The sequence below is a fragment of the Adiantum capillus-veneris genome, chromosome 12 (assembly GCF_014529385.1).
Source record: "Adiantum capillus-veneris isolate H3 chromosome 12, ASM1452938v2, whole genome shotgun sequence".
In the NCBI taxonomy this organism is placed as follows: Eukaryota; Viridiplantae; Streptophyta; class Polypodiopsida; order Polypodiales; family Pteridaceae; genus Adiantum; species Adiantum capillus-veneris.
The window spans coordinates 52,428,453-52,441,336 of record NC_140942.1 but is presented as its reverse complement, the minus strand read 5'-3'; the positions used below and the strand labels follow the sequence as shown (position 1 = coordinate 52,441,336).

The window sequence follows — 12,884 nt, the reverse complement described above, 5'->3', positions numbered from 1 at the left end:
TCGTGATATTTGGCTGGAGCTGATCCATACACTCCGAGGTCAGTTTGAGAGACTTCAGGGCGGCTCGGACCGCATGTAGGAGAGCCGCGATGCCTTCCTACGACTTTGGTGCCTTGGGCCTTTCTCCACGATAGTCCATGGCGTGCCTAGATAGCACTGCCAGCCACCAGCGTGGTTGTTTCCTCCTCCCATCTCGTGATTTAGCCCTCATTGTACATATCTTGTCTTTTCATTGAGAGAGTCTCCCCACGTTTGGTATAGTCCTCTGTAGTAGAGGCTGATTGTAGCCCTTTGGGCAGTATTCTTAACTAATGGAAGGATCTTCTCTCGAAAAAAAAGAGAAGAGGCTCAATGGGGCTGCCAAAGTACCGGACTATAGCAGAGAGGCTAGCCTTTGCAGATCCGGGCCGTGACCGGTGAGGGAAAGAGCTGAAATCTGAAAATGCTGGGCTGATCTGTTGCCAATGGTAGCGTTGGGGCTGATCTGCGATGAGGAGCCAAAACGTTGGGTAGGGAGACGATCTCATGGTGACCTGCCCTTCCCAATTGCGAGTGAAGCTCTCGGCCGTCGATCGTTTCACACTGGCCACACAATGTCCGGCCATTTGTGACTTCAAAAAGGGGGTCTCAAAAATTAAACAAAAATCAAGGGAAAGAAACCAGCAACTAAGGTTAGTGGTTGCCACAACCTCGTGACACCTGGTGGTCGGCTTGCACCACTTCAGCAGGAGTGGGTTCCCATAGGGAGCCGTTTTGACCCTCTATAGCGGGAGTGCAGTGGGACCCTAGGGAGTGGTTTTTGCGAGACCCTTTCGCTTCAGTCAATCACCCAGGGACCCCTTTTTCTAGTACACAGCACGACTGGGGCGCCACATTCTAGCTGCTCGGAGAGAGGCCCGCCTTGTTGCAGCAGGTCACTGGCAGGAGGAGGGTCTCACAGCTGAGTCCCTGGCAGACTTTTGGGAGAGCTTGTGGGACAGCAGACAACCGAGGAGAGTCCGCATATTCCAGTGGCTTGTTGCTCATCGAGCTACCACAATGGGGAGTTGGTTAGTCTACAATGAACTTATGAAGGTATATATATATACAATGGCCATGCAGTGGGCTGTGCCGCGTGTGACCACCCACTTGACTGACAGAGGCATTGTATATGGGACTACCCTATGGTGCAACAGGTTTGGCTTCGGATTCTTCGGCCGATGCCAGCCCTGTCGTCAGCGAGGTAGTATACTTGGGGTGTGGCCCACACATCAGCCTGACACAGAGTTTACGCCCCAAGAGTGGAGCAGTGATAGAGAGCTTTGCCGGGAGCTTATCTGCAGCCTAACTCTTTGTTTCATATGGAGAGCCCATTGCTTCCGCATCTTTGAGGCTCGCACCATCCCCCCCGGTGGAGACTGTACGAGATATATGGCTGGAGCTGATCCACACTTAGAGCTCAGTTCGAGAGGCTACATGGCAGCTCTGACCGCATGCGGGAGCGCTGCGAGTCATTTCTACGACTATGGCGTCAGGGCCTTTCTACACGATGGTCCATGGTGCTCCTAGATGGCACTACCGGCCTCCTGTGTGGTTGTTTCCCCCTCCCATATCTAGATTTAGCCTACATTGTACATATCTCAGTTTTTCATTGGGAGAGTCTCCCCTCAGGCTGATGTTGCTGCCCCCTTGTTGGGGCAGATTGTAGCCCAATGGGCAGTTTTATCAACTTATAGGAGGATTTTTTTTGGGATAAAAATGTATTAGATGCTAAACTTCAGCGATGGTGAGCAAAGCTATCGCCCACACGCGCGCGCGCACGCACACACACCTGCTCCTTTCATGGCTTTCTGCAGCGTCGAACATTGCATGTGGCAAGAATCCCCCCCCCCCCCCCCCCCCCCCCCCCCCACCCCCATGGACACTTGGCCATGACCCCTTACTCCTATCGGAGTGTGTGTGTCTCAGCTATAAGATACATCACACCCTCCCAGCTGCTGCAGCATGGTTTTTAGCCATTGCAGCCTCCTTCATTTGCTAGCTCCTCCACTTTTGTCACCTACAACTGCTCACATCCATCAATCACACACATACACACTATCTTTTGCCATTTTGGGGTGTTAAGAGGGGCGAGAGTGAGATAGAACAAGTGGATTAGGGTCAGGATTTCCTCTCTCAAGTATTATGGTACCAACCTTTGTTAATTTTGAGGATCTACAGTAGAAGATTGGGATCATGTTGAGGCTCTCTCTCTCAGAGGTGTAGTCGGATTTTCCTATGCTAGGGTTAAAATCAGAGAGTGGCTAACGTGTTGTTTAGCCGTTGCGAATGAAGGCCAAGTGGAGGACAATATCATGCTGGGCAGAGGTACTTTCAGTGCTATTTTCTCATCACAGGAGCTTGCCTCTTGAGTCATCGGTCACTCTCCTCTCACCTTTGAAGACTCATTGATTTCTTTGCATCTGTTGTGGTATGAGGATTTTACATTGTTCAGACATCTATGCCATTTATTGAGGTGGCTACCACCCCTTCCACAGAGTTCCGAGACGCTATCACATTTGAGTTGAATGGGGTGTTACACTCGTAGAGGATTGTGGTTATGGGTAGACCAAACGAGTGCCTTAGATGTCATGTGATAGGGCATCTAGCGAGGGATTTCCCTAGAGTGCGACAGTAGAGACAGAGTCGCACGAGGACGGTTCTTACAGCCACATCAGAACCAACAGAGTTCTGCACAATAGCAGGACCCTGCGCGAGAGCGTGATAGAGCTTAGAGGATCAAAGTGAGTAGCAGCAGAGTGATTAGCAGTTAGCACAATGATAAGCAGATTGAGAGACGGGCAAATAGATAGGTCATGTACAACATGTTTTTGTTTACAGATGGATAGTGAGACAGGTTGGATGAGGTAGAGCAGTCTCCAGATAGACCTTTAGAGGAGAGCTGACGAGATCTGGATCAAGGTAACATCTTAAAGCAGCTAGACAGACAAACAGTGCATGAGGATCAACAATCAGAGGCACCTCAACATCAGCCTGATCAGCATTGCAACAACATTCAGCCCTCATCCAGAACCAATGTTTTCAGTTTTCAGCCCTAATCTTGCTGCACCGTCGTAGATCCAACCAGTCACACCAGCATTTTCAGATTTCAGTCCATTTCCGTCGTCGTCATCATCACCCTCGACCTCAGCAATAGCAGATCAGCCCATAGCCTCATTAGTTTGCAGATCCCGATTCAGATTCCCTGCGTTTTGCCCTAAGCCTCGCAAATCTAAGCATCCATAGGCAGACCCCATCATCAGGACCATTGTATCAACATTTGTGCAATCTGAAGCAAATACCTCTCTAGCGATAGAGAGGGGCGGCTTGGAGGAGGGTCTGGGACCCCGTCCGGGGTTAATCTTCTCTCTCTCTCTCTCTCTCTCTCTATATATATATATATATATATATATATATATTTATATTTATTATTATTTTTTTTCATTGTGGAGAGCAGCAGAGACTAGATTGACCAGAGCCTATGCAGCATTGGGTAGATTGGAGAGGATGTGTTCACAGATCCAGTTTCAGGAGCCTCAGTCGAAGCTCTAGCTTTTTGACACTCTAGTGGCTTCTGCATTGTTATACGGAGTTCATATATGGGGGCCTTCCGTGGACCACCACGGGAGGAAAGGTTGCATTGATGGATGGGGAGGTATGGAGAAGTCTCTGATCTCTATGATTGCACGGCTTATTAGAGCCAAGGCTTCAGTACCACATGACATTATTCGGGCAGAGCTAGCTGCCCCCCCCCCCCCCCCCCCCAATAGCGGTTGAGGCGCTTACCAAACTAGACTTCTTCGTACACCGTTTGGGACCTTCCCAGAGATAGATATGCCCGCTTAGCACTTGAGTCCTCTCGACAGTTAGCTTTGCAGGGAGACACGACATGCTGGTATGGAGAGATGACATCATGGTTTGAGCTACATGGATTCAACATGGACAGACTACTCCCCTTCCAGTACTCATTGGATGCCCCCTCTCCGACTCTTACATAGTCCGAGATCAGTAGGCTCATTCGTCAGGACATGACTCAGCTGGATACCAAGAGGACTTGGATTCAACCGACTCGGTATTTGGGCACGAAGATGGCTTTCTATAGGGAGCATCTTCTCCAGCTCACTGAGGATGGTTTTGTGGTGAGGCCCAGATACATGGACACCCACTTATCTCATGGGATTTGGTGTGCTATTGGCCAGATACGCACATCTTCACATCAGCTTCGTGTGGAGATTGGCAGATATATCGGAGTGTCAACAAAGGCCACGACATGTCCCCTATGTCATACGGAGGCTGAGATAGAGTTGCACTATGTATGTCATTGCCCAGTTTACTATGAGATACGAGGTCGCTTCCATTGCTTGTTCAGAGAGGGTTTTGGACCGCTTTCTAGTGTCATGGGGTCTTAGGACCAGAGATGTCTGGGATTGTTCTTGCTGGAGCTACGAAGACACAGAGAGAGCTTGTTGAGAGGAGAGGCTAGCCAGTCTCAGAGACGAATCACAGACTTTTTTTGTGTAGAGCGGATATTGTGCAGTCGAAGGTGCAGCGACCACAGTAGAGCTCATACTCTCCTCACACCAGAGGCACGTTGATCAACCGAGCGACTAAGCTCGGGAGATCCAGGCACCCATGGCTAAGGAGGACTACACAGCATCGACGGAGCCTACATTAGCAGATTCGGGTCACCCCGGCCCGCTATGCACAACGTCCGGTCACACTACTGACCATTGAGGAGATTGATGAGACCCGCCAGTGACCGATGATGGATATTGTGATCTTGATGAGGATTGTATATCATGCCCACTCTTGTATCTGCCCTTTTATCACTTCTGTATGAGCCCCCCCCCCCACACACACACACACACACACACTTACGATCTAGTAGGTAGGGATTTTTGATATTTTTTTAAGCACCCCACTTTTTATCTTTTGTACCCAGACATTGTACTAGATTCCACCATGTTGTAACTTTGTGGTCTCATAGGTCATTTTGGCCTTTTGAAGACGTTAATGTAGCATTTCATTTCTCACTCACTCTCTCTCTCTCTCTCTCTCTCTCTCTCTCTCTCTCTCTCTCTCTCTCATAAACTAAAACGAACCTTGAGTACCACTAAGCTCTCATCTTGAGTTATCACCTTAAATCACTTCCGCTTCACATCACAAGGAGGCTGCAGATCACCACCAGGTACCCGCTCAAAAGAACCACTGCAAGAGGGAGCCGCAAAGTCGCTGTTGAAAGCAAGCAAAGCAAATACCAGCAACAGAAGGAAGAAATGCCACTAGTGAAGTGCGATGAAGGAAATTGAGAAGACTCTGGTTCAACCACTAGGTAGCCACTAATAAGTACCATCGAAAGAGGGTGCCAGCAAGGTCATTGTCGAAAAAATCCAACAAGGCAAGGGATAAGCAACAAGGATGACTGAAGGGAGAGGAATAGCAATGTGAGGTTCAAAGGCAGGGGTAGAGGTTCTCATTTTGAACCCATCCAACTACCATCTTTGTAAGGAGGACACACGGAGAGGAGGGGTGGGGGCGCAAACCCCAGGCAGCAAGTGGGGGGAGACGATGGAGCTCAGGGGCAGCGGCAGGCAGCAAAGGTCTGGGGGGGGTGATGAGGCGAGCAGGCAGCAGAGCGAGGGTCGGCACAGACAGTTGGGCACAACAGTGGCACAAGCAGGCAATGCACGGCCATCCGTCGTTGAGCAACAGCTAACATGCCCCAGTTCTGCAGCATGCAAGGCAGCAAGGAAAGGGGTCAGGCAGAGCAGCACGTCGGTTGCTATTGACGCTCTCTCTCTCTCTCTCTCTCTCTCTCTCTCTCTCTCTCTCTCTCTCTCACACACACACACACACACACACACACACACACACACACAGCCTTTTTTTTGTAAATCAATTTGATTAATTTACTGGTGAGAAACCTCAAAACGAGAATATCCACCAAAAAGATATGTACAAGAGAAGGAACACAAAAGTGTTCGGCTGTACAAAAAGGCTAAAAGCATTCATAGGAAAGCTGATGTATCTCTGGGGTGACATCACCAACGTCCAAGGCACAGCCTTTATCCATAAAAGCCTGTTGGCGGGCACACGTCTACCATTTATCAAATTTTCGCTTATCATTTTGCTGAATACACGCATTAGCTTCACATAACTCTGCCATTTCAGAGTTTGACAGAGGCCGCAAATCAGCCAATTCTTGTAGTCGTTGACACACCTGTTTTGCATCACCAACATCCCTCGGACTGCACCACATATAATGCGTGCCATAGTCATGAATAACACTTCGTATCCTCATGATAAAGCGATACCAGGCAGTATCCAGATCAAGATGCATGTGAGCAAGCAATGGGGGAATAATGTCAACAATCATGTCTCGAAAAACCTCATGGGTAAGATAGGCATTGTTAACATGCAACAAACGCTTCCTAGGAAGAGGCCGATCACAAAGAGACTGCCCAGGTGCCTTGCCCCCGCGGGGGGTCAACCTCGCCAAAAAGGGGTTGGGAGGTGCAAAGGGAGACACCACCAACCTCAGCGGACGCCTCCTGTGCGCCGACGCCCTTTCAAGCAGTTATGGCATTTCCTAGGGGAAAACCGTTGGGTTACAAGGGCAATTTAGCGTGGTGGGCGATAAGTTACCTAGAGGAGGAAACTCCGAAGGGAAGACCGAAGAAAGTCCGGCAGTACTTGGGCCTTTGAACAAAGTTACTTGGTCTCTGTCACGCCCATAACTAGTCAGCGAGATGGGTCTCTCAAGGGCATTGCCCTAAGAGTGTAGATAATCTTGGCCTCTTGGGGAAGCAAAGCCTCACGTAGTCCAAAGGAAACTAGTGACAAAAGCGTCTGCCCTAGGAGCCTGTGTGCATAGTCTCGGTCGTTCTTCTTGTGCACTTCTTTGGTGTATGAGGGGAACGGCCGGGAGTGCCCTACCTGACTCCTAAAACAAAAACAAAAAACAACAAAAGAGGGTAATGGTCCGATAACCGCAGGGTGTAATCTATCCTTATATCACATACAATCTCTTTATACTGTTGCCCATTAAGCAAGTACCAACGATCCAACCGTGCGCGATAAAAAGAATGAGTAGTGTGCTGAAAGGTAAATCGAGAAGCATTTGGATGAAAACATCGCAATGGATCAGTCATTCAAGCAAAGGCAAAGAGATGATCCCATTCTTGCCTTTCTGCAAGTAACATGTGTGAATTGCTTGTGGTACTATCATTCGTAGAAGGGGTATTATGAAAGTCACCACAAAAAAATGCATTGGAGGTCCATGGGTGAGAAGAGATATCTCCCCATAAAGCCGCTCTGCTCCCAGAGGCTGTATATACATAAACACCTCCAAATTCATATACTTGACCATTCAACAAGCATTGCACAACCATCCACCGGCCATGTGGATCATCATGCAATAAAACAGGCTTAAGCTCATGACGAAATGGCATCAATAATCCCGAGGAATTTTACAAGTCAGTATATGCAATCCAATAACCGGCAAAATAAGAACATTGGCCAGCAAACTCGTGCTGATTATGCTCTTGCAAAGCAACTATGTCTGCCCTACATGTATATACATAGTGCCAGGTAAGTCGCCATTTATCAAGGTTACATAACCCACACACATTGTAGGAAATGCATTAATGTGACTTTGCATTGGGAATCATATGTACAAGAGGCAACAAACATAGGAATCAAGTAGAGGTGCCCATAGACACGTCTCCATCCACTACATCCATACGAGAACCCATCCTCTGAGTCAATGTAAGAAACGATTTACATGTGAGGTGGAAGTCTCACCAAGAAGTGCATTTTTGTAAGAGTGCATGGCTTTTTCCCATGCGTCAATCAATGTGCGATTGTCATTACAAGGAAGTTGCTCAAACGACTCTTCTTATTAGCATTAATAGGGGGAACATAATTACGAGAAGAGGGCAGTGTGCGAATCTTCACCGACTTTGGCACCACCCAAGAGTTAGCATCAATAGGCCCAACATTTTTGCCTTTTGTAGCAGCTCCATTCCCAGGATCAGTGGACTGCGGTGTCTTGCCTTTCCCTTTCTCCACATTCGAAACCACCTTAGCAATAGAGGCTCCATTCTGCTTAGCTTCACCGGTTGGTTTACCGCAGAGAAACCACAACAGTATTACATCAACCCAGCACTGCCCTTGCCACACTTCTAAGCATAACACATTGCGAGTGCCCACAAAGTCTCTGAACAAGCTGAGATAAGAAACAACACCACCTGCTGGCTGAAATCGCCCTCAGACCCTGACACACCTTCTTATCCACACCCCCACAGGGTTGCAAAGCGTGCACATTGCCCAACAAGGTGCTGCAGAGAGAGCCTGCTGACGGGTGCAAAGTCTGTCACGCAGGCAGAGCGAAGACAGGTCGAACTGCCTCAGGGCTGCAGGCATGCGTAGGGGGAGGCGCAGGCTCACGAAGGCAGGGTGCAGGCCCGTGTATACAGGGATCGCGTAGACAAAGAACCTCTCACTTCCACACACACACACACACACACACCTAGGCCACACACGCAGACACCCCTTGACCTGCGTGCGCACACACACAGATTTATCTGAGTATATTGATATTTGTGATAGATTCCATCTCCTACTCAGGCCCTCTCTTCTTAGAATGTTGTACCTGCTTCATCCTCTATTGAGGCTGGTGTTACACTACCTGTGACTTCCCCCTTAGTTTGGATAGAGATGACATTCCTTTAGCTGTGTTGATGTCATAGTATGAGGAGAGCTTTTCACCTCTTGTTTCTGTTTAAGGTGCCTATGTTCGGAGATGTAAGAGGTTGCAAAACAAGATGTAGCCGTGTTTTACCCATTGCATATGACAGAGTAGGATGTTTCCTCTGATGTAGTGTGTACTTTGAGAGAGAGAGAGAGAGAGAGAGAGAGAGAGAGAGAGAGATTTTCATATTTACAGGAGAGAGCTCACAAGTATTATGAGGGTATGAAGCCTGAACAATTCAAAGAAATGCAAAAGTATATTTCTGGTCGTGGGTCTGGCACCAAGAAACCAGTTTCAAAGCTGTGAGGGTGTTGTTTGGACAGTTTATAGAGTCTTACAATGTCTGTATGCATCTCTCAAACAGACTAAAATGTCTTTGTGTATCTTATTTGGCCAAATGTAAATGTGATGCCTTGTATAAACATACTAGCCAGGTTTGTCGATGATTGATAACACCCCCCCCCCCCCCCCCCCCCCCCCCCCCCCCCCCCAAATCCCAAAACACACACAACCACCCTACATAACAAAGAAAAGTCATTACCAAATGAAAGAGAGATAATTTTCTAAATAACTTAATCTCAAAAGAAACTAATAAGAATTAAAAGGAACATCTTCACTTTCTTCTCAAAGAATAGCCAACTCTTATACAATCATCTCATCCTTTATTTGAGCCACGAGAAAATGATTGTAAAATGCTGAAAGATATTGGAGAACCAAGAGAAAGCACACAAACTCAATATGAAATGGATCATTATCTTGAGTTAAGACGACACCCCTCAAATAAAACTTATCATTATTTGGGACAAAACGCCAAAAAAATTTCCTTAGGCCTTGCTTTCATGCCTCACTGGTTGATTTTTGAGGTCACTTGGAATTGTTCCTATGATTTTCTCTCTCTCTCTCTCTCTCTCTCTCTCTCTCTCTCTCTCTCTCTCTCTCTCTCCCCCCACAGGTCTTGAGTTCAACTCTCCTTGTCGGATAGATTTTTAAGGTCTCTTGGGATAGTTTCCTATGAAGTTAATTTTTTTATTTTTTATTTTTTTGGGGGGGGGGGGGGGGGGGGGTGTGCAAGTGTGTGCGCCAATAAAGAGAGGAAAATGGTGTAACCTCTTTGTCACCCAAGTGTGGTAGATTGGTTATGCCATTTTCCTCTTGAATAACAGGTAGTTCAAATCTCCTTGTCGGATAGATCTTTAAGGTCTCTGGGATAGTTTCATACGATGTTAAAATTCTCTTCTTCTTCTCTCCCCTTGCCCCGGCCCCATCAATAGGTCTTGAGTTCAACGCTCGTTGCATAGGCTTGTGAGGTCTCTTCGGATTAATTGTATGATGTTAAAAAGATTCTCTCTCTCTCTCTCTCTCTCTCTCTCTCTCTCTCTCTCTCTCTCCACCCACAAAAAGAAAGAGTTGTTGAAATTAGCGAGCTTTTCAAAAAACTATCAATGTAGGTAAAATGATGTTGTCGCGTCTCTTGCCATGCTTCTTCTCTTGCTGGTTTGAAACACTCTTATGCTTTCATCCTTGACAGGGAAAGAAAAGGCCCTAAAGTCATTTTTCATGAGAGACTCTTGAAATGCCGTTTGATTGGAAATTGCTGTAATTGTGAAGCTTTGTTAGAATTGCTCTTGAGGTCGATTGAGGTATTGTTGTAGGCCATGGGGCACTCACTAAGTGGTGGGCCTCATTTAGCTCTTTTCATCAAAGCTTCAAGTGTAGCTTCTATGAAAGTGCAGGTTTTTTATGCCTTGCAGTTGTGTGATTGTACATGGCACTCATCAACTATTGCCCTCTTGTTGTGCAAACCTTGTTGCTTTGAACTTCCATTACTACCTAAAAGGTTACTTTCATAAATAAGCACACACTCAACACTCTCAACATACATGAGCATCCTCGCTTGCATGTTACAATGAGCATCCGTGAGTGCTATCAAGGTCGCTCGGCTGCACTTGAATCCATGACAAAGGTCATAGAGGACAAGTGCTCAACCAAGCTAGCTCCTTAATGTCCAATTGGTCTACAATTCAATTATGGTGTGCCGCTAGTATGTGAATGCTACAAGCTTTTGAGTTATGTCAAGTGGACACTTGGATTTCTTTAAAATTAATGTTACTCTAATCATCATCACCTTTTCAAATAGCTAACCCTTGTAGCAGTTTTATAATCGATGTCCCTTTCATGAACATTATCTTTTGCATCAAGCTTAGCCTTGTAGCAAAGTAGTATTTCTCGAAACTAGGGAAATAATTTTTCATAGGAAAACTACACAAGTACATGCCATTCCTCACAATAGATCGAGCATAATATTTTGATGCCTAAAAAATGTTTAGTTTCGCATGTTTCCGACCCTTTTACTATTGCAACACATAAAAATGCAATCTATTTTTGTGAGCAAACACATGCAAATATGCAATAAAGAGTAAAAGCCCGCATCGGCAATTTATATATGAAACACATGATAGCCTCTAGTGAGAAGTGTATGTACTATGGTGAAAGTTTCTATTAAAATAATTATATGCGTGAAACTTGTTTTTCCTCTTAGCTACACCATTTGGTTAAGGTGTATACACACATTGCATTAGTTAAGGTGTGCCATGTTCCCGTGCAAATTTTCTTGCACATACATCCATCTTTGCTCAAAATAGAGTGTCCACTTCAGAACCGAAGATATTTCAGCCATAAAATCAATTTGTTTAAAGCTTCAAATATAGGCGTCAAAGGAAGTAATGATCAATGGTGCTAACAAGGGTTGTACACACATAGATAAGCTGCAATTTATGATCGAGCCTCATGACCCATCCCTAAAAACTATGTTGCATACTACAAGGTGTTTCAATGCTATCTAAAGGGAAAGGAAAAGGAATTCCAAATATATTTTTGACACACATGCAAATTCATATATGTGGCAGATTTTTAGAGTTGCACAAGCACCCTCTTTTATACAAGTATCATATTAGTCTATATATATATATAATCTTTTTTTCTGTTGCAAAACTCACAATTGTGAGTAGATTATATTGCAAAGCGAAAAAAATACAAGTTCTAGCAGCCATGAAAACTTCCTTGGGTCATCATTACATCAACTAAAAGGGGAGCCACCCCATGGCAAGAAACCAACCCACTCTTTCATTGGATCCCACTCTCTCGTTACATTACTCGAAACCAGTGCAACCAAAGGGGAGATTCAAGGATTAAATCTACCTAACAAAGACCAAAGCTTGGCTAAGGTCTTTGCGTATGACTCACTGCTCTTTCTCAAAGCATGTCTGCAGGTCACTAGAAAGGCTGTGAAGATTGTGCAAACATATGCTCTAGCATCAGGGTCAAAGTGCAACATTGAAAAGTCAAGGTTGATCTCTCTAGCGGAGAACGACTCATTCCACCCTTCAATGTGGACAGGGGAGATTGTAACAAAAAGGAACATATTTCGACACTTGGGAGCCCCATTAGGGTTGAGGTAACTCACAAGCAAAGATTCATGTGGGTGATGTAGAAGGTGAAGAGAAAAATGCGAAGGTGGGTGTATGCGCTCCTCCCCTTGTCAAGAAAAATTAAGGTTATCAATTCTTTCTTGCTCCCTTATTTAGCCTTCAATGGGCCGTTGCTTAATCTAGCCAAGTGCAATTGGAAAGAGTTCTTGAAACCAATTAGGAGATCCCTGTGGAAGAACAATAAAGGCTCAGTGCCCTGTCAGTAGACTAAATGGGAGTTGTTTCTAGACCAATGTAGCAAGGCGGTCTTGGTATTCTTAATACTAGCATTCATGCAGAAGCCCTGTGTGCCAAGCTGGTGGTTGCGCTCGCAAAACAGGACCATGCATGGGCTATGATGGCTAAGGACATGGTAGATAACTTTAAGTTTTGACCGAAAGGTGGTATGTGGAAAGGGCTTGAAGTGCACGACAAGTTGCTTGCCCCTCGGTGGGCTGTTCTTAAACTTGGGGGTATGACATGAGAACTTGTTAGGAAATGCAACACGACCACGAAGTCCTTGGAATGGGGATAGTTGGTTAGGTACTTCCATAATTCGACAAGTCACTGGTTCCCTTGGCTCTCCAAGGCTGGAAGCATCCTGATGACCCCTTTTTGGAGAGAATTTGCTAGGAAAATTAACAACA

At 46.0% G+C, this 12,884-nt stretch overlaps 1 protein-coding gene across 1 annotated transcript in view; it reads left to right on the top strand.

Annotated features, from left to right (window-relative positions):
• ECHIA (enoyl-CoA hydratase/isomerase A) overlaps positions 1–9,213 on the top strand; it is a 68,158-nt gene extending 58,945 nt beyond the window's left edge. Inside the window, exon 5 of the mRNA XM_086525168.1 lies at positions 8,966–9,213. Within this exon, the coding sequence (XP_086381294.1) occupies positions 8,966–9,076 (111 nt within the window). The 3' untranslated portion in view covers positions 9,077–9,213. The remainder of the gene's footprint in view (positions 1–8,965) is intronic.
• The last annotated feature ends 3,671 nt before the right edge of the window (positions 9,214–12,884 follow it).